This window comes from Aythya fuligula, chromosome 15, assembly GCF_009819795.1.
Source record: "Aythya fuligula isolate bAytFul2 chromosome 15, bAytFul2.pri, whole genome shotgun sequence".
Classification (NCBI taxonomy): Eukaryota; Metazoa; Chordata; class Aves; order Anseriformes; family Anatidae; genus Aythya; species Aythya fuligula.
In genome coordinates this window covers 16,729,646-16,753,183 of record NC_045573.1, presented here as the reverse complement: position 1 = coordinate 16,753,183, position 23,538 = coordinate 16,729,646, and the positions used below count along the sequence as shown (strand labels likewise).

The window sequence follows — 23,538 nt, the reverse complement described above, 5'->3', positions numbered from 1 at the left end:
CTGTGATTCTACATTTCTATGAAACCCTACTGAAATTTCTCAGTGAACAACAACTTTTGAGAACTCTGATATAACGTATGTTCTAAAATAAACAGTAATGCTGGAAAGGAGAGATTGTTCTTATCAATACTTCTGTTAGAACACTGATTCTCTGTTTAACTATATCTCATTGTGGAACTTCACTGTTATTTCCTATTTCTACATATTTGTGAATGAAGATTTAAAAACTGTAGCTATGTAATCACTAAATGCAAAAAAAAAGAAATTACTATTATTCTATTTAATTCTAAATTAATCAGAGCAACACTGATATCATGGTCTTCCTTGACATATCTGCAAATCATCTGCAAGCTTTTTCACATCAAAATTTCAGTATCTTGTGCATACAAATATGCTACTAAGACCAACACTTTAGCCTGAATTTCTATAATACTGTCTTGGTCATGATGGCTACACAGCCTGCACTTTTGAGACCTTGTTCCAAAAGTCCCTTGATTATAAAAGTGAATACCTAATAGAAAAAATACTTATTATGGGTAAATTGTGCCCACTGCTCATTCAGAGTACAACAGCTGATAGTGGGAGAGAAACATCTGCTCATTTACAAATTACACCTGCTGGTAAAGATGCAGTCTAGGATATGACAAGACAAGCAGGAAGAACTGACACAGAATGGTTGTCTTGTGTTTGCTCACTAAGAATTCTATCATCAGTAACTTTGCTTTCAAAAGCTTATCCTTCCACATAATCTTGCCAACGGAGGTACTTGGATATGCCACCTTTTCCTTCACAGGGTTATTCTCCATGCAAACAGGTCAAAGAGGAGTCGGGAAAGAGGTCAACAGCACTTTTGAGACACTTAGCAATGCATTAAAAAAGATCACTCGAAGAACATCCGTCCAGCATAAGGCTGAAAAGTAAAATCTGGATAACTTGTTTCCAGTTAAAGCCTTAAGTCATCTGGCAGCGTGTTGATACTGCTTGAAAAATATTTATTCTTAGCTTCTAAGAATGAAATATGGATGACAACTATACAACAATTATAAACACAGGCAAGAGAAATTAATGAAGAAGAAAGATGAAGAAGATGAAGAAGAAAGAACTATTTTTACCACTAAATGTTACTGTGTTTTCTTATAGGGGCAATATTACACACATTCTAGCAAGCAATGCCTTTAATGCAGTATATAATGAGATAGAACAATCAATTTTCCTCTTTCTAGTCACTTAAGTTGTAAGCAACAACATCTTTTGTTTAAAAACCAAGTGTTCTGTTTAATAGCACAATTCCACTGGCACACTTAGGTCTGTGTATGAAGGGAATGTTTTAAATAACTGCAGCTCTAATGCTTCATCCTGGTGGAGGTCAGGCTGCCTATGCTGCTAGTGGTTGGCTCAGAACAAGGTACCACTTTCTTTCCTGAAATTCCCCGGGGATTAACAAGCAGGGACCCCTCTTCTGCTGATGCTCCCAAGCTTCCTTCTTCTGCTCCTTCAAATCTACAAGCCTCTCCTCTTAGAGCCACTTTGTATTCTTATTCCTGTCTAACTACATAGCAATTACCAGAAAATATTGAATGGTCAACAGTAGCAGCCACTAGAGGACTTTGTCAGTCCCTTCTACACAGAAACTTGGGATATATGACCATATAGAAATCTACAGTTCTGCAGTTTGTACTGTTTATGGTACTGGATATTCCTGTTTGTGGTTCTAAACTGATTTATGAGCATAACTTTTTGTTTGTTTGTTTGCTTTTGAAGTTTGGAAATTGTTACAGAGTTAAAGCTAATTGCAAACTGAGTGACTGACACAGCAGCAGGGATTTCTGTCACAATATCATCTTCTCCAGTTGAATTGCTCCTAGAGGTTGGCATGGTGGTGCATGTACATGTGATGGGACTCTTTCACCGTTAGACTGTAACTTTACTTTTTAGCAAGGCAGGAGATTTCCCACAGCTGCTTGTAGCCCCAAGCACTGCACTTCAGAGGGTGAAGGTGCAATGAAGTAATTCAGGTCATGCTACTAGTTTTTGAGTAGTAAATAACAGAGTGTTTTGCTCAACCGTATAGCTACTGTTTGTGTAAAGACTTGAGGAAACAACTTTAAGCAGTGATAGGAACTTACTAGGAACAGCAGATGAGACCTTCTAGCCCTCTGAGCAAGCAAAGAGGCTGTACCAACACTGAAATCTGCACGGCAAACAAAAGTTGAATTAGTCTTCAGTTTGTGAGTAGCATCGCCCGGCTGGCGACAGAATTTTTTTTCTCTCCGACGAAAAAGATGACTTCTGTCATCTCCGCTTCAGCGGAGTTAACGTTCTCCGTGAAGCAGGCTTTGCCTTAACATGACCGTCTCTCCGGTCGGCCTCGGGCCGCTCCCTCACTCCCTCAGCGGCTCAGCCTGCCGGCTCCCCTGGTCCCGGGCCTTTTCGCACCGAGCCCGGCCGGGAGGAGGAACGGGCGGCCTCCTGACAAGCAGCCGACGGCCGCAGAACCGCCGGTCCCCGGCGCCTCAGCGGGGCGGCGGCGCTGAGGAGGCGCGTTACCGCGGCGGGCTACCGACGCGAAATGGCGCCTCCCGGCCGCCCCGCCACGTCCCCCTGGGGGTCTCCCTTCCCCCCCCACAAGCTCCGCTGGGCGCTCCCCGCGCCATCCATCCTCGCTGGTACCACTGAAGGCGCTCGCCGCAGAGCCTGGCGGGCACCGCGCCGTCCCTCAGTGCCGGGCGGCGGGCAGAGCGCGGCACTCCCGGGCGGCCCGTCCCGCCTCGACGGACGTGCATCCTGCTCCCCGCCCGCCCTCGGCGGGCTGCCACAGCCTGCCCCGGGCACACCTTCCCCTTCTGCAGGGCGGGGATGGCGCAGCCCCGCGCTCACGGCACTGCCCCGGCCGCAGGGGACGGCGGAGTGGAAACGGGCGGGGTAAAGTTTCTCCCGTGCTCGCCCCGTCCCTCCCTCTCGGGGCGCGCACACACACACACACACGCACGGAGACACCTCTGCCTTCGCAGGCGGCCGAGGAGCACTTTTGAAAATTATTTTCTTTCCACACCCAGCCCGCGTCTGACATCATTTCTGCAGGAGGGAGGGCAGGAGGCAGCCGCCGCCGCCGCCGCCGCCGCCGGACGGTTGCACCCGGGCGGAGAGCCGCCGCCGGCCCCCGGCAGTGAGTACGGCCGGGCTGGGCGGGGGACGTGAGGGGCTGGGGCCTGGCGCCGGCACCAGGACCGGACGGGACGGGAGGTGCGTGAGGGAAGGGGGGAGCCGCTTTGCAACCGGGGGGAGGAAGAAACCGCGACAAAAATACGAAAATATAATCGGGGGGGGGGGTTGTTTACTACGCTGCCCCCCCTCCGTCCCGGCCACGGAGCTCGACCCGGCCGCCCCCCAAGGGGCTGTGTGGGTCCGGGCCGGGCCTCCTGAAGTTCGCCGTGTCTCTTCTCCGCTCTTTTTTTTTTTTTTTTTTTTTTTTTTTTTTTTTTTTTTTGTTGATGGGATTTGAAAGGAGTTTGCGTACACTACGGTAAGATTTGATTGTTTTTGGCAGCTCACCCCCTCTAGTGGAAAGAAAATACATTTATATATAATTCAGTGCAGATTTGGGTTTATGGCATTTTTGCCAGTGCTAGGCGTTTTTCCACTTGAGTCGAGCTACAGGTCCAAAAAGCCATTCTGCCTGTCCCGTTGGTGCTTTTTGCAGCTGTGATGCCCGGCTGACACCTGGGACATTAACGTGCTAGGTACTGGAGGGGCCATTCAGCTTCAGCAGCGCAGGCTGCTCGTGGAGCTGGGTATTCCATCTGAGAGGTCAGCTCCTTGTTTGGACATCTCTGAGATTAATACTGCACAGCTCGCCTTTCCCTGACTTCCCTGGGGCTCGATCAGAGCCCACTGCCACCAAGAAATCTGCCGCTCAGTCTCTCTGTTAAATTCTTGGCAGAAATGCTTTGTTCACATGGTGCAGGGAGGTGGTGTGGTTTGGTTTGGTTTGGTTTTGTTTTGCTTTGCTTTTCAGCACCTGAGAATACTTTGGAAATGATGAGTAATTACTGCAGTTGAGCATCGTAGAAGTATCTGACTTCATAGAGGTGTGTGGAGAAACCCTCGGGATAGCTATAATCTGCACATTTTGATGTGTAAAATCACATTTTCTTAGAGTTTTTTAGGAGTTTTAGAAATAGGGTTGGAGTTTTAGAACTAGGGTTGGCCAGTCTCCATCAAAAAAGAAAAAGCAGCACTTTCTCTTCCCTTACTTTCAGACTCCTTACATCCAGTGCTGGTATGTTAACTGTGTAAAGTAAGCCTTCTTGCCTGCCTGAGCAGATATTTTTGCTGTCAAATGAAAAATACCCTGTAATGACACTTCCATCTGGACCTGCTCTATGACTTGAATTTTGGAAGCTTTGTTGCCCAGGCAGTGTTGGGCAGTTCAGGAAAAGGGCTGCTGGGACAGATGGCAGGTGGCTGCAGAGGTGGGCAGGCATGTGATGAACACACGCAAGTGGTTCAGCATGGGGAAAAAGCCAAGGCGCCTTCTGCATCCCATTGTGAACTTGTAAAATCAAGCTGGAGAATGGATACCTGTAGGAAGGTTCCTCCTCTGTGCTGAATAAAGATGCATACAGGTTTTGTCACTTCAGCTGCATGGCTGATGTAGGTTTTATGAAGTAAGCTGCATACCCAGCCAGGCCGGGCTGATTTTGAGGAAACCAGGAATTATTCTGCTAACTGATTAGCTGTCAACATTAAGTGTGAAATGAGTGAAATGCATTAATACCATGAAATCTCTTCATTGGTTTCTTGTTAGCATACTCCTTCAGGAAAGAAAACAGTCTCTTGATATTATTTCAAATAAAAACAACACAATACTAGTAGGCAAGACACTACTGGTGGTGTATGATTTATTTGTGATCTCTGAAAGGAATTCTGTCATAAACACCCAAACAGTGTTGGTTGTGTTGTGGGTCTGCCAGTGAGGAAAAACACTGTATGCTATTTGCTTACACAGATTTAAAGCCTTGCTAATAATGGAAGTTGTTCAACAGACAGAGCAGGTTAAGACTGATGGCTGCTCTTGGCCTTCATATTCTCAGACAAGCTCTATTGCAATTCTCAGATGCCATAGTTACTGTTTCTGGCCAACGCTGCTTAAAAGAAATCATCTTCAGCTTCATCTTGTACTCAGTGATGGTTAACGATTGATCATGCCTTGATTTATTAGCATTTCTTGCTTCCCAGTTGTTTTGTATCCTTCTGTCACTTCCATTTTCATGCCTTTTATTTTGTGGTGTTGTTTGTCTCAAGGTTGTTAACCATCTTGGGTTTGAAGTTCCTACAATGATTAGAAGAATGTTGAACTGATGAGTCCCATATTGGTATTTAGAGGAGCAAGACCTTCCTCTGTTTTTGCTAACTATATTAGTTGTAGTCCGTCTCCTTTCTTAATGCTGTTTTCCTGTCCATTTAAAAATGAGAGGTATTTAAAAATGAAAGGCACAAGGAGACTTTTTTCTTTTTTTTTTTTTTTTCACTTCTCTGGTTTGTGCATATTCTGGTTTTGCACTTAGACTTTGTGTTCTATTTGTGTCTAGAATGTCATGTAAGACATGATACCACCTCATAAATCACTACAAGAATGCTTTTAATTAGAGATAAGTAGGTCTCTGGGGACAAGGTTTTTGTATTGCTAGCCAGCAGAAGATATTCTTTCCAGGTCCTACTGCCACATTCCTGTTGGAAGAAGACCCAGCAGAAAAAGGCACTGTTTTATACAGGAACTAATAAGAAAGAGATTTATTCTGAAGTGTACCAAACACTTTATATATAAAATCCATATAATATTTCAACACAGCCAAATTTGAAAGTGGAAAGGAATGCACGTCTTTTATTGAAATCACATTGGTCTCAGATGGAAAGCAGCGCTAAGCCACAGTGCTAAGGAATTCCATTCATGGAGCTGTTGGAGCTGTTCAACATTTGTTAGGTTTTGTTTGTTGTTTTTTTTTTTTGTTTTGTTTTGTTTGTTGTTTTTTTTGATGCTCAAAGCAAACCAGTGATCTTTGTGGTGTGGTCTTGGTATTTACTGTCTTTGTTGAAAGCTTTACTATTTTAGAAAGGAGATAATTTTGTAGCATATATCTCACTGTATCAGGTGATGCTCATGACTTCATCAGGAAGATAAGCATCTCAGGTTTTAGAAAACAGATCTGGCTGGGTGGGATTCAAGAGAAAGCCTGATGGCCTGAATTCATCCATCAAAGGAATTATTATTTCTTCACTAAATAAGGAAAATGTAATTACACCTTTTTATGTTGCCTGTGAAGTTTCATGGGCAGGTTTAATGATGGTATGTGCATGCCAGATGAAGCCTCATAATTTGGGTGTGACCTTAAAATACAACCCTCTGGCTGTATAGAGACATTCACAGGAGTCTGTAGGTTGAGCAGAAAGTGGACTGACTCAAGCACCCTTTGGAGATGGCTATAGGATATATATTTGTGGTTTACTTCTCTGGTTCTTAAACACTACACCTTGTCTGGAACTGCACAGGGTGCAGACAGCAGAGGTGGGCGGTCTGAACGCTCCCTTGGGTGCCCAGTGCAGGCACAGAAGGGGACACATGCCCTTCTTCCAGGCAGAAGTCCCTGGTGCTGCTGCTGAGCTATGCGTTTTTTGGGCTCACCTGGTCTGCAAGGCTGGCAGCCCTCAGTCCGTGGAAGCTGTAAACCAGCAGCATAACTCAAACTCAGAACCAAGCCAGGCATGTAAGGGCAGCCCACCCGGCACAGGGGGCCGTGGGGTGGATCGCTGTTGGGGCAGGAGGTGGCCAGGCTCTGCTGCCACAGAGCCATGCACCTGCCGGGTGCAGCTCTGCAGCAAAAGTGGTGTTAGAAGTCCTGCTGATCTTGAAGCTTCCCTTTCCATTGCAACAGTTACAAAGTAGCATGTAAAAATGGTGTTCTGAAGGTTGATCCACTGGAACAGGCTACCCAGGGAAGTGGTGGAGTCACCATCCCTGGAAGTCTTCAAAAGACGTTTAGATGTAGAGCTTAGGGAAATGGTTTAGTGGGGACTGTTAGCGTTAGGTCAGAGGTTGGACTTGATGATCTTGAGGTCTCTTCCAACCTAGAAAATTCTGTGTGATTCTGTGTGATTGATTGCTGGGTTGAGTATTAAATCCAGTCACATGCCACGGTGTTGCTGTGAGACAAAACAGTAGTAGTGGGGGAAGAGTTTGCTTTCTGTTTTATAGCCAACTGTTCTACAGTCAATAGAGATGTTATTTTCACACTCCTGATAGATGATGTGTAAACCCTGAAATAACAAAAATCCAAATTTCTCAATACAGCGCTAGTCATAGCCAAATCAAAACAAGCAGTTTGAAAATGTTACAACAGTGAATGCAACACATTTAATTGCTAGCAATTTCCATAGAGCATCTGCCAAAGTTAAAACAATATCAGCTTTCATTTCTACTGAATTAAACACATTGCTTTCAATCTGGAAAAACAGACCTTTTCTGCCTTTGTTTGTTGGTTAATTAGGTGGAACAACATAAATCACTCAAGCTGTTCTGTTGTATCTGGATTAGTCTTTGGATAAGCAGAAGTCTATAGTCAGTAGAGCCCAGGTTCTTTGTTAATTCTGGAATTAACACTGCAGGTGTGGGTTATGCTTGTTTGTCTCTCCCCTCTCTCCCCTTTTCTCATTTTCTATTTTCTTTTTTGTTTCTTTACTTTTTTTTTTCTTTTTTTTTTTTAATTAGATCAGACAGATGACACATTTAAGCTGTCAACCCGATGAAAAAGGTCTGGTGTTACACGTGGTCTGTCCCTCCCTGCCCCGATGAGGCACTGAGTGGGGGCAGCCTCAGCACCGAAACATGGCCACGCAGTGTCTCAAGCAGGGGTGAGGCCTGGCCACACCTCAGTTCAGTTACTTGCTGCAGGAGCAGGTTCCCAGGCAGCTTCCCACAGCTCAGTAGCTCACTGGAGTACCCCATCCATGTCCCTGTCCCAGCTGCAGGTGGCTGTGTGCTCAGCCCCTGGACCTGCGGCAGGATGGTGCCAGCAACCTGCAGTGAGCTCTGCAGCCCCGCACCAGAGCTGCCAGTGCTGGGAGGCAACAGGGGCCTGTGGAGCACCTTCAGGAAGAGGTACAGGCCTTGCTCGTTGCAACTTTACCACCCACCCGAGAAATTAATCCTGCCTTAAAGCCGCTTGCATGTTGTTGGTCCCATGGTTGTGTCCTGTGTTACTCCACTGCACAGATCTATGCTTGGCTTTGCTCCCAGCAGCACCTGAAGTCTTTGAAGGAAAGAAAGGAATCCAGCAGTGCTAAGGCCATGTGTATCCTGCTAAAGCATGTTGCAGAAAATATGGAGACCCAAACCAGGCTGTTGGCAAAACCTTCATAGGTGTACCCAACTGGAGGGACCTCTCGGGTCAGCCCTACTCCCCAGCTTATTCCCACTCTATCACTTAATCCCTGTTTGCGAAGGCAGCTCTTCTATTTATTTTTTTTTTTATTGCTGTGGTAATGATAATGTTGTTCCAAGAACCTGAGAGCTCTGAGAGCTGTAATTTCCAGCCTGAATGTGCTCACACCTGATTTATAGCCATTTATTCTCATCTTTAGGTTACATGGTTCTTTTTCCTTCTGTGTGTCTGCCTTGACCTGCAAGCAAGCACATTGCCAGTCTGTCTTTGTCTTTGGAGGTGAACAAGCCAGAACGAGAAGTTCTTGTCTTGTTTAGCTTAGGAGAACTAGCCTGTAGTACTTTTAGACCAGCTTGATTGTTAGGAGGGTTTTAATGTATGCCACAATTTTGTTTATACTGAAGTGGTGTCTGGAGTACAACTTAGAGCAAACTGGCTGAACAGAAAGGTTGTATTTAATGCCTGAAATGGGATGCGTGGGTGTTTTCCAAATTTGTGAGTATACAATTAAGCTCTACACATACACACTTAAAGGTATTTAGTAGTGTTTTTTTCATGGCTCTGTGAAAGAGAAAACATGCATGTGTTGTAAGAGACCCAAACCTGTAGTATACAGGCAGTTCCTTCTTTGAAATTACTGCTGGATTTTCTCAATTTTTGCCTCTTGAGAATGGATCTCTTGAACAGAATGCTGCCATGGGGCATCTTTCATTTAAAAAGCTAGCATTTTTCTAAAGGCATGTGACTATTTAAAACTGAAGGTGAATGAGCAGATGGTGGAGGTCACAAGCAACAGCCACGTAATGGGAATGAGAGGGGAAGTGTAACCCTTCCAGGTGTTACAGCCACATACCTTACACCAGTGTGCTTTGTGTTGGACAGGTTAAGTCTGAGATTAGGATCTATTGTAAATGCGCAGGTACATGACAGCTTTAGGGAAAAAGCAGAATGTATTCTTTTCAATCAATTTTTTGATTGATTTGTGAGGAGGGTGCTGGTTTGTGGATCTGTCCACCTGGTATAGGTAGCTGGCTTGTATAATTGCAGCTTTTTACCCGCTAAATTTTCTTCTCAGCACGTGGTAGCTGGGACACTTCTCTTCCAGCTCTTGCTGGAGCATTTGAATACATCTATCTTGAGTCTTTTAAGCTCAAGACTCTTTTCCAGGATTTTCAGGTAAGGTGTCGAAAGGCTCCTTCTCCCTGTGAGTGCCACTTCCCCACACCACAGCAGAGCATTGTGCTAGTGTTTTCCCATACGCCCTGCCTGTTTTCTTTTGCTCTTCCCACAAAGGCTCCATGGCAAAGCGACTTTGTAGTGCAAGGCCACAGTGAAAGGAGTGGTATGGCAAGTCTAAACCCAGTCTGAACTTGTTTGCAAATAAATGACTGTCAGAGTTACAGAAGTGGCAGCAGCACTGGCATCCCTAGGTCAAAGCCTTATTAAAAGCATTCCTAAGGAATTAGAAACATCAATTTCTTTGGTTCTCAGTAGCTAGCAGCTAGATAGCCAGTTTTGCTGCAGTTTTTTTTTCTTGTTTTTGATTGGAAAGGTATGGGATAGCAGGGTTATAATTTCCCAGACCTCAGAGTTCTGGTTTAATAGCACAGATCTGATGAGGAGGATATGCTGAGAGTGGAGGAAGTCCAGGGAAGATCTGCCAGGCCTCACTGGCAGACTGGTAAGCATGGTCTGTCCTGCTTTTGGTAGTGGGGTTTCGGAGGAGGAGCTAAGATTTAGCATGAAATAGGTGCTTCAGGATCCCCTCACACCTAGGTCATCAGTAGGCCAAGAACATGAGATTATTCACTGTAAGTTTACTGTTCTCCAGGCAGTCCCATACCATGGACAAACATCCAACTGCCATAACAAAAGGTTTTATTAAGCTGTGGGTACACATTAACGTTCACCTTGGTGCAAGCAAACAGCAGACCTCAGGGCGTTGGTTTCAAGGCAAGACTTCCTGAAAGAAGTTGGATAAAAACCCAGGTCACACTGTATTGTGCCAGTTTGTCTCCAGGCCCCCGTACTTCACTGTAAAATCCAACAAGCTGGCACTCTTAGCTGCTGAGATTGAGGCTTTTTAAGATAGCCTGCTGCAAGGGCACCAAAAACATAGATCTGGGGAATGATCCTGTTTTCATTTTTTGCCATTGGATCAAACAGACAAATATTGTAGTCCAAAGAGAAGAAGCTTTAGAAAATATTGTGAATTCAATTTTTGTGGTATTGATTTCTTTTTCTTTTTTTTTCTTCTTTTTTTTTTTTCTTTTTTTTTTTTTCTAACGGAACAGCAGTGGTTGTATATTGAGAACATTGTTTCATTTCCTTCTAATTTCCTCGCTTTGTGATAAAGGACTTTGAAAAATAGCTGTATGTGTAAGGTTCCTTTAAGTCAAGTAACACATTTTACTACCTATTACTGGAAAAATTACTCTTTCCTGTCCTAGCTGATGGGATGCTATCTACAGAGCCAGAGTTCAGATGTATCCAAGAGCAAGGACACATGTACATTACATACAAGTTACAAATTACATACAAATCTTCAGTTCATAGACCTAAGGGGATTAATATAAGAATAAGCATTCTGAATCTTTTTAGATTTTAAAAGTTTGCATCTGACTAGTTCTACAGTATCTTCAATTCCCTGATAACAGAATACGAGCACAAATGGAGAGACTGCCACATTTGCTGATAAACCTGTATTTTAGCTGCTGAATTACACTTACAAATAAGACTTTAACAAATGTGAAAACAAATTTTTCTTTGCAGGTTGTACATCTGTGCGCTCTAACAGTAGCAGCTCACTTCATGCACCAGAGAGCTATCAATGTGTTTTTCAGGGAATATCAGCAGCAGAGTCTTTACATGCAGTAAATCTACATGCAGTGTTAGTTTTGTGTTAGACAAATGATCCAATGAGAATTAATCAAATGATGAATTAATGTATGGATACTACCACAGACTGTGAATAGGGCCAGTGTATACAGTCATGGGCCACCAGTATTTCATACACCACTAGAGGTTGAAAATAGAAGTGTAACTGGTATGTGAAGAATTAAGGAAGTGATATTCTCTGCATCTCTAAGAAGTTTTAATCCAGTATCACTTGAATGAAAAAGCAGTTGGCAAGAGCAAGCAGTAAGTGTGACTGGAGTTTATATAAGTGGTTTACCAGGAGGTAACTGCATAGTGGTGGCGAGGAAAGGTGGCTGCAGGAGGCTGGTGGCACCTCCTGCATAACGAAGAAATTAACTGGAAAAAAAGCTCGTTAGCAGAGAATCGAGCATTAAAACCATGCTGTGGTACGCAGTCTTATGTGCTGGTTGGCTTGGAGAATATCGAAAGGACAAAGTGTAGAAAGGAAGTATGAGTTTGAGGATTATTTGCCTTGTTTTAAGGAACATCACTCAGTAAATTGTAGCTTGTAATGTTGGTGTTTTCATTTGTTAAATTAACTTGGGCAGAAGTAAGGAAATTGGAGTGAATTGTTTCAACTGGTATAATTGTCCTCTTGATGTTAAATTTCCTGAATTTCTTGTCTTTTATGTTGTTTAATATTTAGGCATTAGAGAACTGTTGAAACCCTCAAAACTTTTGATAGGCTTGCTCTCTGAAGTTACTCCACTTTTGGCTCCAGTTTGGGGAACCACACAAGAAAAACAGAACCCTTTGTATTTGGTAAAAGAAAAAAAAAAAAAAAGTGAAAATGTTTACTGTGTCAATCCATTCCTTGTAAACCAGGGAATATTATGGACCTTTAGAGACAATGGTACAGGTACAACATTCACTGACTCCTGAATTGTGTCTGTGTCATGAGACGCCTTGGGATGTGGCAAGAACTCAGAGCAGAATGAAGTGCTTATCATGTAAATCCAAACGTCTTATGATGCATCACAAGATGACAGGCTTCTCATGAGACCAGAATACAACCTTTTTCTCCTAGCTTCACAAATACAGTCTTAATTATAGCACTGAGGGGCAGAAGAATTGCTAATTAAGGAGGCTCGCTTTGATTCGGTTTTACAGTGGTGACCTCGAGAAAGTTCAGCCGAATTGAATCCTTGAATCCCAAAGACCTGCTGGGCTGGCTGTGAGGAGTAATCTCGGCTCAGAAGGCTGCAGTACGCTGACCTGTTCAGCAGGATCCCCAGCCCCTTCGCTGGGGTGTGTCTGTTCAGCACACCCTCCGTGGGCGACCAGCAGTCTGTGTGCCCAGCTGCCATCTGCACCGAGCAGGAGCTGTGCTGTGGGTGCTCGCCCTGCTATGTGCTGCTTCCAGATTTTCTCTGTGTGGGAGCTCAGGTGAAGATGAGAAAAAGAAGTCATCTTAGGAAGTGAGCGAAGGAGGCGGTGTGGTGGGAGAAGCTCTGGTCTTCTCAATGCAGATGAGCGTGGGATAAACAGACCGTATGATGTACATGCTTCTCTGGTTGCAAAAACTAAGGATGCACAAACATGAGAAATAGCCTGGTAGCAAAATGGAACCACATGGGATGAAATGAAAGCACAGCCTGTGGAGATCACATCTGAACTGGAAAGTAGTGATTAACCTTCTGCTGAGCTGGCCAAGGCAGAGCTTTCCTTTTTTCTTGCATGCTGTACTAAACAGCAGAAGAAATTCAAATAGGCATGCCTCTTTGTACTGCTGGACATTAAAGATAAAGTTTATCTTAGAGATAAAATGAAGCTTTTTTTTTGGAGGTGTAGGGGTGGAGCTTGACATAGAGAGGCAAGCCAGTTTTTGCTTACTACACAGAAACGTTGGGAAGCATGGACTTGATGCCTTTTTTTTTTTTTTTTCTTTCAGCCATGTAGTTCTGTGAGTGTTGTATTGTTTTATCTTGTAAAAATGAACTTGCCTCTGCATGTCTTGAAGGCCCTTAGCCACCTCTTATAAAGCACATCATATCATGCTCTAATACTGCAAGTGGAAATTACTGCTTCCAATACTACTGTATCACTGAAAAAAAAATAAAGATAACTCCAACTGCTGCATTTATGCTCCCTGGGCAAAATCAGGCAGCATTAGAGTATTACCCAGGAACAGTTCTTTTGCATTAATTGAAAAAATGTTTGTTAATATAACTGGCCTTCTGTTTTCAATGTGTTTTATGCAAGTGTCCCGCAACATAACAGCATTTGTGGGAAACCTTATTGCCACAGCAAATCTGGATGTGTTCAATAGGATTCTCATAACTGACTCTTCCTGGATTCAATGGTAGGATGCACTTTTAGCTCGGCTGGACCTGTACATTTGGTGTTACCACATACTTTGTGGTGTTAAATGCTGAGTCTTGCAACTGAAGAATTCATATTGTCATCCAACGTAACTCTTAGCACAATCCCAGCATCTCTTTTTAATGTCAACTGCAATGAAGTAAGTCATATTTTAAGCTCTCTGTTCTCACAGCTTTGCTGGACTTTCCTCCAGTGATGCAGTACAGGGTATCCTGAAATAGGTGCTGAGTGGCAGGAGAGCAGAGCTGGAGGCGCCTCTGGAAGTCTCCAGTCCGGAGCCCTGCTCCAAGCATGGGGTTGGCTCAGGATGCTCTAGGCCTTGCTTCAGTTGACTTACAAAGATGTCCAAGAATGGAGAACCCCCAGATTCTTTGGCTCAGTTCCAGTACTTGATCGTGCTTATTGAATATGTTAAAGCATTTTTTTTACGATTGGATTATTCCTTGTTGTAACTTGCGACTGTTGCCTCTAGTCCTTTTGTCGTGCATGTCTGTGAAGAGTGGCTCCATCGCCTCTATAAAAAGATATCCGTAGTGAGTCCAAAAAGCTTTTTTGTGTTTGTGTAGAAACTATTAAAATAATTGAAACCAATTTGGAGAAAGATGAATAATATCTTTTGCATCATCCCAGTCTCTGTTCATGCTTCAGGGCAGTGTACTTAAAATTTAGAAATACCTTGACTAGAGAGCATCATGCGTATCACTTCAAATGATAGGAAGTACGGGTGATTCTACCCAGAAAGCTTTTGATCAACACAAATACTCTTACCTATAATCAAGCAACTGAAACAGGAAAGATGAGCAATTTAAGAGTAAGAATCCTGGCAGAGCAAGAAGCCTTTTTATAGCAGCATGCACTAGCACTGGTAGATAGGGCAGTGCTTCCACGTCTGCAAAAAAAGGAAATGAAAAAATACTCCATAATCCTCTGTCACATTACACATCGATACCAAAATTTTGTTTGAAAAGTCTGATCGTTTCTATGAATCTTCTTAACATAGTTGTAGGTAGATTCTTGTTTATATGTAATACTATGAGGTGCTAGAGCACTGGGATTTAAAAAATGTGTTTTCTGTTCTCATTAGTAACCACTTTTCAGCAATATTTTTTCCTGGCTGCATATATATTAAATATAAAAGGTAGAGTTTTAATCTAACCTGAACTGCTGGTGGTTCTGCTGAGCAGAACTGAGCCAAGTTAAGCAGCAGAGCAAGCTGATCTGTTCCAGCAGGTACCCTCCATTTTGAGAGAGGGAGGCAAAAAGCAGATGTTGATTTCGCTGCCAGGTGGCATGCTGCTGGCTTGGCAAGCTTCAGCAGGCATTCAGACTGCTGCTAAAAGCTGGAAACAATTGTGAGCCTGAAGAGAACCCTTGAGGAACAGTTAGCAATGAATAAGAAGCAGAGAGGACTACAGCTAGCATGCAGACCAGGATGCTACCAAAGCATTTTGATAGCAATGAATAATTAAAACACTAAGAATTCTGAATGCAAATGCAAACAGCGTTCTCTGAAATTCTCCATGCAAAAACTTAAGGACATAATTTGCCAGCTCACAAGAGAGGAAAGGAGCTGCCTTCTTCTAGGAGAGGTACCCAGGCAGGCTGCTCTCAGAGGACCAGGGGAGGAAGAGCTTCTTACTTAGAGAGTAAAAGAATCTTGAATATCCAAAATAAACTTTTAAATCCCAGCTTTGTCTGGGCTGAAGTAGGACTGGTTGCTAATGGGCCGAGAGGTGAAGTCTTTTCTGCCTCAAGAGGGGTGTGGATACTGTAGGAGCTCCTGCATCAGCACCAGCTGCATCATAGGAGAAAAGGAGAGATTGAAATCTGCAGGTCTTCCTCTGCTGTCCTGGGAGCAAGCAGTGGTTGTCTTCCCTTAGTATGAACGACCTCGGTTTGGTCTCTCTGCTTCCTTCCCCCCAGGGCATTTAATACCTGTATCTGTGTGCGGTTGCTGTTGTACTGTGTGCTGGGTAGTTGTAGCAGCTCATGAAAGGAGCCAGGCCAGCAAGCCAGGAGGAAGTGTCTAAAAATGGCTGTTAGGAAGGTTATTTAGAAGAGAAGCATGAAATTGCTCTTACTGGCCTTTGTGGTTTTATTTTGTGAAAACAAAACTGAATGCTCTTTCATTTAATCTTGTCTTTATTTGGGAGAAACATACACTATCTTCTCATCACCCATACATGTTTATCCATCCTGTTTGAAACACTTCTGTTTATGGCTGAAAGCAGTAAAACAAAAACATTCAGTTGATTGAAATTAAGTGGATTTTTTTCTGGGCTGGCAGGTCTCGATTTTAGAAGATTGGTTTTAATTAGGTTACATTTTCTCTGTCTCTCTTAATTCATGACACATCACGTAATAAGATATATTGTTAGCCTTAAAATAATAGAGTGCAATTTGATTCTCTCTCCTTATAGGGCAGATGACTTGCATTATTGTCTGCTTAGATGCCATCTGTGCAACAAATGAAACTCTGGAAAAAAACTAACCACAAGACAAGAGAGTGCAGTGAGAAGACTGGTACATTTTACAATGAAAATATTTTGATGTGGCATTATACAAAACCACAAAATATCTTCCTTTCCTTCTTCCTTCCTTTCATTCAAGTAAGGCTCAGTAGAGAGCCATGAATGACATTTCTAGAAGCAGAATGCGGCTGGTAGATTCAGAAGATCTTGAGTCATGTGGTGGAATCAGCTCTTTGGAGGAGGTTACCACTTCTGGTTCTTGTTGTGGCTGAAAAGGCAAGTTTAATAGCGAGAAAGTTGGAAGGGGTAAAAATTTGACTAGCTGCTTTCCTTGTTTTAGGATTTGATGTAGCTTTCCAATGCAATCATTCAAATTAGATATAGAAGTAAATTTCTTGGATCATTTTCTCAAAAGCTCTTTAACGTTGTTTGGCTTTTTGCTCGTTAAACACGGTGCTGCAGTGAAGTGCTATCCTGCAGTGCAGAGGGTGAAGGATTAGTCTGGAACTTCTAGTCTGTATTTAGCATGTTTATATGCTGTCTGTTAACTTTTTGTTAAAGTTTTGCAGAGTAGTTGTATTTTGGACTGATGAGAGTGCCTGTAGAGCTGCTATTCTCTTCAAAAATGCTGTCAAAGTAGTCCTTTTATTTGGTTAAATTCTCCGTCTGCATTACTTGCGCTATGTGTAGTCTGTGAGTGTAGCACACAGCAGTAGGGGAGAGAGTGTTAGACATGAAAAAAATAACATATTTTAGTGTGTTGCATGGATATGATCATTTGACATACAAGAAAATTTCAAAAGCTAAGGAAGTGGAGAAACATACATTAATGTACTGATGAGTGATAACATGCAGATAGTGACACAGATGGTACACATTAAATACAAAGAAAATATCAGCAAAACTGGGGATTCTTTGTAGAATATTGCATATGATAATTGTTAAGAATTTATGTACAATAAGAAAAAGATAACGAATATGCCAAGCAGTTGCATATTCTCATCTGTTAATAACTAGTTTGCCATAACTATTTGTTATCTGTCCATAGATTTCCTGGGGATTTCACATCAAAAAAAGTTCCCTTGTGCCTAAGTTTTTTTTATTTCTTTTTCATTTGAGATTTGAAATGGGCTATATAAGGTAAGAAGATAAGAGGGGCACTAGAGACAGTATTAAGTTACTGAACATGAAATAACTAACTGGATTGTTATGCTGCTAACTGATTTATTCCACTCTATCTGTCCGAGAAATTTATTGGAGAAAATGGTAGCCCTAAATCATTCACCAGTGGGTAAAACTTGTGACTGTATGAACAAAAGACAACCTGTGTGAAGCCTAAGGTACAACACACCTGTTCCTACACATAGGAGGTAGTTCTTTACACACTTAATTTTGTTTTATCAGCATCCTATTGAAATCTGCAGTTCTTCCTGCTTTGAAAGCGTGGTGAAAACAGGACCAAAGCCAGTGAAAATGCCAGGACTAAAACAGGACTAAAGCCAGTGAAATTCTGGCATCAAATGAAAATGAGGCCATAGTTTGAAAAGTACTTCTCTAAAAGTCAACATGAAGGAGTGTTTTATACCCTTGCTGGAGAAGCTTGCAGAAACTTCTCTGTTTGCTCACTGCAGCCATCTCGCTGGCATATTACCTAATACACCTCTTGGCTTCACTTCAAGTTGAGCTTCATCTTAACACCAGTGGTGCTGGCTACCTGTCACAGGTAACAAACTGAAAGCTGTAACACTGATTAAAAGTCTGATTAAGTGAAATCTTGTGCCTCTGGAGACAGAATATGTGCTCTGGAGCTGAACTGCCTGCGATGTTCCGAACAAACAGCATCAAACACACTCGTGATGACTGTGACCACTCACAGCCACTGTGAAATAGTGTAATGACAGGTTGAGCAGTTAACAGCTTTTAAAGAATGATCATATATACTCTTTTTTTTAAACAGATCTATCTTGGACTGAAGTCTCCTCAGCTCAAGGATGTTGATTCTTCTGGCTTTCATTATTGTGTTTCACATAACTTCAGCAGCACTGCTGTTCATCTCAACTATTGACAATGTATGTGTCATTTCTTCTCTTTGTCCTTCAAACACCCAGGTTTTTCTTTGTTTTATACAATGTACTCTTACTTACAGAATTTCAAGTTATTTTCTAGGTATGTTTTGAATCTTAAAGGTCTTCCACCAACCTGGTAGAAGAACAAAAACATGTATAAGAAAAAAAAAAATCTATTCCCGAGGTTTGTTCTTGTGTAACACTTAAAATCATGCAACTAAATAAAGAGGTGGCAGCTTTTCTTCAAACCAGCCTCAGATGAGGATAATTTCAGACATGAATTTAACTGTCTATATCCACTTGAAGCGATTTCAGCACAAAGTTTCTGAATCATGCAGCTTTCTTTTCAAATTTCCTTTTTATTTTTGTGACCAGAAGAAATTTATCTTCCAATGTTTATATCTAACTCTCAATCTGAATGACCTCTTTCTGAAGCACAATGATTGGTCCTCTTAACAGTACACTGGAGTCTTTATTTCTTTAAGAGATTCAGTGAATACACAGGCTTGACAAAAAAAATTGTCTGCTTGAAATACATTACCTTACTCACTGAAGCCGGTTTCAATCCCAGTCTTTCCAGACACTATGCTCTAAGTGAAATGATGTATTAGCCACAACTTTGTGTTGCAAAATTGTACAGACTGAGTTGTTATTTTTCAGTCAGGTGGTTGATTGAGTACGTTGAAGTAGGTCATTAACTGAGCACTAAAACCAGGTTGTCTTAACCTGATCCTTTGGATATTTAGAAAGCTAAGACAGTGGACAAGTGAATAATTCTTAGTTCAGGTCTGCTAGATTAAAAAAACAACAAAAAATTGTTATAGAAGTACAAACCCACACACTCTGCTTTGTGTCATTGACTACTTTAAAACAACTGCAAACTTAAACTGTGTAACTACCTCCTATTACATTATATCACCTTCACAGGTTTTATGTTGTCATGAAAATCATTTTGAAAGGATTAAAAAGCATTCAAAGCTGAAAAAATCATATATTGGACTGAAATTAATCACTTAGACTGAAAAAAAAAATGGCTTAGTACATCTAGAGAAAGTAATGCTTTTTCCTAAAGCCAGTAATCCAGTGCTACTATGACACATTTGGCTGCTGTCGTAATACGCTAGTGTTTTTATTAGTGTATTGTTTGCTAAGCTGCATGGTATTCTGTGAGGTTTCTGGAATGTCTGCATAAGCAGCAGATGCTACCAGGAGTCATATTTAAAAGTCATATTTTTCCAAATCTAGTCAAAGCAAAGGCCTGGGTAGCTATTGGAACTGGAACGGATTTCCTGAGGAAATGCCACTTTTGTGGAATGCTTGCTGTATTTCCCAGGCTACCAAAAAAATCTGTTCAGTCACTGTAGTTCTCTTTTGCATTAAATGTTAAAAGACCAAACCAGAACTACCACAGGGAGAACTTGTCACTGCCAGTCAGATGCCATAGTCTATGGACTGCATTTGCACATTGTCAGCACAGCTTCATTAAGTTGAGATTAGTTCATGTCAGTGCCAGGAACCAGAAAATGTATAAACAGGGCTTCTGTTTCACCTGCATATTACCCTGCTATTTCCCAACCCTTTAAAGAGCTGTGCATCCCAAAGAGGGTATTACGGATGAACAAAAGCATCATTGTCTAGATATCTTAAGGAGCGAGCAATCACCAAACATCCAAGATTTCTGTCCAAACATAGAAAATCCCTTGTGCTTCAGGACTGCCATCTATTCTATCTATTCCCTTTTTTTTTTTTTTTTTTTTTACCTTACACAGCTCTAAAATGAAAATGATACATAAATAAGGAGATACCTTTTATTCCAAAATACCTAATAAATAAATATGGAAACCTCAGAGTTGTCTGGCTTTAAATTCCTCATGTTCAAACAGATAGCAACTGATGCAGCCTTTAGTTTCTTGGTCACTAGATGACTCAGCATGAAATTTATCAGGAAACGTAGAAAGACATCTGATACCTTTTCTCTGCTTGTTACTCCCCAAATCCAGATCTCAAACAGGGGTACTGAGGCTTTCAGTTCTATACTGAGAACACAAACTTATTTTCTAACTCCTGAAGCTGTTGGCTTCCCCTCCCATCTAAAGATACAGTAGAGTAACACCTTTCTTGCCCTCACTTTCTTGATACCTAACCTGTATGAATGCTTTTAAGCACATTAGAATTGAAATTTAGTTTGAGTGGTTAAGTAGCAAAATGAACATTGTTCAGTTGTTGCATCTGATCAGGAGCCACTAGGATAACTAAGGAGGGAAGGTTTTTTGTTTTGAAACACTTCCGTCCCACCCCCCTATTTTTTATTTTTTAATTTATTTTTGTGTAAGAGCCCTTTGCTTTTATTTTGCAGGCCTGGTGGGTAGGAGATAATTTTTCTACAGATGTCTGGAGAATGTGTACCACAAACACTAGCACCTGCAGAGCTATAACTGATCAATTCAGAGGTGAGTATTTCTGCATGTGTATGTCGCGGTTCCATTAGTGGGAGATTGGTAAAATCACTGCAAAGTAATACATTTGTTCAAAAAAAATGCATATGCTAACTGCTCCTGTTTTCTAAAATCTTTAGTAGTGGCTCTTTGGAAAAGCCAGCTACTGCAACAGTTTCTGTAAGAGGAAAACAGAAAAAACTGTAGCCCAGGACAAGAGAGTAAACACAAACAATTGTGAATGAGTGCCAAAGTACTCTTACTCTAGATCAGGTAAAAACAGTGAAGTCATCTGAAAGTGGCTCTGCAGTGATAGAAGTTGCCTCTCAGAACTGAAGTTTAGCTTTGGAAGAACATGAGAGTACTGGCTGCTTTACAGGGATGGGAGGAAACTAAGACTGTAATCTGAAGTTTAACAAAGATAAATTAACACATAGCACAGCCTAACTTACCCTGCTTCACCAAAATAAATATTTTTTTTATTCTCAAGTGCTACATTTGCTGCATTCCCACACTTTCAGTCTTTGTGTATATTAACGAAGTAGATGAAGAGCCATATAGCTTTAAAGTAACTTGGCTGCTTGAATGTCAAATTGGCTTAGGGCATATCCATACTGCAGTGAGACAATCCTGCTATGCACAGGCCTATCTAAAGTAACGTGAATTACCCCATGCTTGGGGTAGGTTTGAATTACTATGCATTCATTGAAATTAGGTACCAGAACTAGGTAGATTAAATGTAGCTCAGGTATGTCTGCTGTTCACAGACGTGCTGACAGCTATGCTAAAGCAGAGGTGCTATAAGCAGCTTATCTCTGCAGGTCGGCTTGTCCATATCATTGCAGCCAAGTTACGCAAACTAGCTGCATGTTGTTAAAATTTTATTGGTTATTTTAGCTCCTAGTTATAAAGGATGATTGGCAGGAGGAAAAACCTGTAAGGAATCTTTTGTGCTGAGAGTGGCTCTCACATCTGGATACTTCTTATGGAATAGAGCTGTCTTCAGCTCTGGTGAGAGGCCTGGTTCTGCAGCTGCAAGTCACTTTGGACACCTGGCACTTCCACTGTGTTTTTAGTATATAGAGGGTAGAAAAGGATGCGGTATGTGAGAATTAGTCTATCTGGGGTTTTATTCAGAGTTATAAAAAGCTTTTAAGTCTTTAATCCACTGGCTGTATTACAGAATCACAGAATCACAGAATTTCTAGGTTGGAAGAGACCTCAAGATCATCGAGTCCAACCTCTAACCTAACACTAGCAGTCCCCACTAAACCATATCCCTAAGCTCTACATCTAAACGTCTTTTGAAGACTTCCAGGGATGGTGACTCCACCACTTCCCTGGGCAGCCTGTTCCAATGTCTAACAACCCTTTCGGTAAAGAAGTTCTTCCTAACATCTAACCTAAAACTCCCCTGGCGCAACTTAAGCCCATTCCCCCTCGTCCTGTCACCAGGCACGTGGGAGAACAGGCCAACCCCCACCTTGCTACAGCCTCCCTTGAGGTAGTACTAAGAAAGCAGAGAAGGGCCCTCCTAGGCAACACATGCCCAACTGATTTGCTATATGTGCTGAACTCCTGTTTAGAGAACATAGCTCTGCCCCTCTGCTCATTGCAGGAGCAGGCAGAGAGAGAGATTGTGTTTTTAACCAAGGTTGCTTTTGTTTTTGCAGAGTATCAATCAATTCAGGCTGTTCAGGCCTCCATGATCCTATCTACTATTTTCTGTTGCGTGGCATTTCTGGTTTTCATTCTTCAACTCTTCCGTCTAAAGCAAGGAGAAAGATTTGTGTTAACCTCTATTATCCAGCTCCTGTCATGTAAGTGATTTTTCAACACTTGTGAATTTAATGATTACATAAAAGTAGGAAAGGGAAAAAGGTTTCCAAAAGAATGAGCTGCATGAGTAATCTGTAGGGCTCTGGAGGTCATATATTCTCCTGCATATTTGTTTAAAAATGTAACTGCTCCATTCTGTACTATTTAGTCAGTTAAAACAAGGATAATATCACAGATCAGAAGTAAAGTAACTTAAATTTTGAAGGGAAAATATCTAAGATTCTGAACATCTCGATAAAATTGAATAACTCTGCAATAGTTATAGGCAGGTTCTTCCTTAATTTTTGTTAGTCCTTAAAACTATCCAGATGTTTAGAATCATTTTGTGTTCTTTGCAAATGACATGAATACACAACAGCACTTCACATTTAGTTCCTGCCAAAGAAATGGAAAATGTGTCCTGAAATGCTCCCAGTTTAGTCTGAGAATGGAAAATAAGTGTTTGCAGAAAAGGACACTGGTGGAAGTCAGTGAATAGTTATGCATATTGACAGTATCGAAGGTTACTAAATCTTGCTGTTTTATTTCTCCTCTAGGTCTGTGTGTTATGATTGCAGCTTCCATTTATACAGATAGGCATGAAGAACTGCACAAGAGCAATGAATATATCCCTGAAGTTTCTGAAGGCCAATATGGCTATTCCTTCGTCTTAGCCTGGATTGCATTTGCCTTTACTCTGATCAGCGGCATTATGTACCTAATATTAAGGAAGCGTAAATAAATGTCAGCAGCTAGTTATTTCTGTCACTACAGTACAAAACCAAATTCCAATAACCATTTTGTATATAATCATTTACATGGTTTTGTAGTAAAGGTATTGTTTCTCTAAAAATGTACTGTGTTCTTGATATGAAACAGAATACCAAAAAATGGCAGGTTTAATGGAATGCCTGGCACCAGCAGATCAGGGGGCTGAGCAGGACAGAGGGAATTTTTTTTTTTACATTTTTTTTTTTTTTTTTTAAACATATTTCATCATCATCAATGGCTTTCTGTTTACTAGGCATTAACAGTTTGTTCTTGGCCTCTGCCAGATTACAAATAAAAC

At 41.8% G+C, this 23,538-nt stretch overlaps 1 protein-coding gene across 3 annotated transcripts; it reads left to right on the top strand.

Moving 5' to 3' along the window:
* Positions 1 to 2,842: 2,842 nt before the first annotated feature.
* EMP2 (epithelial membrane protein 2) lies at positions 2,843 to 23,322 on the top strand. 3 transcript variants are annotated; one of them, XM_032198021.1, is made up of 5 exons: positions 2,843 to 3,166; positions 18,108 to 18,219; positions 20,573 to 20,666; positions 22,325 to 22,471; positions 23,027 to 23,322. In XM_032198021.1, exons 2-5 carry the CDS (start codon positions 18,142 to 18,144, stop codon positions 23,209 to 23,211), a joined length of 504 nt encoding a protein of 167 aa, XP_032053912.1. In that variant the 5' UTR covers positions 2,843 to 3,166; positions 18,108 to 18,141; the 3' UTR covers positions 23,212 to 23,322. The 3 variants fall into 3 exon arrangements, with proteins under 3 accessions (XP_032053912.1, XP_032053914.1, XP_032053913.1); XM_032198023.1 differs by lacking the exon at positions 2,843 to 3,166 and adding an exon at positions 3,202 to 3,243; XM_032198022.1 differs by lacking the exon at positions 2,843 to 3,166 and adding an exon at positions 16,250 to 16,426.
* Positions 23,323 to 23,538: the final 216 nt, after the last annotated feature.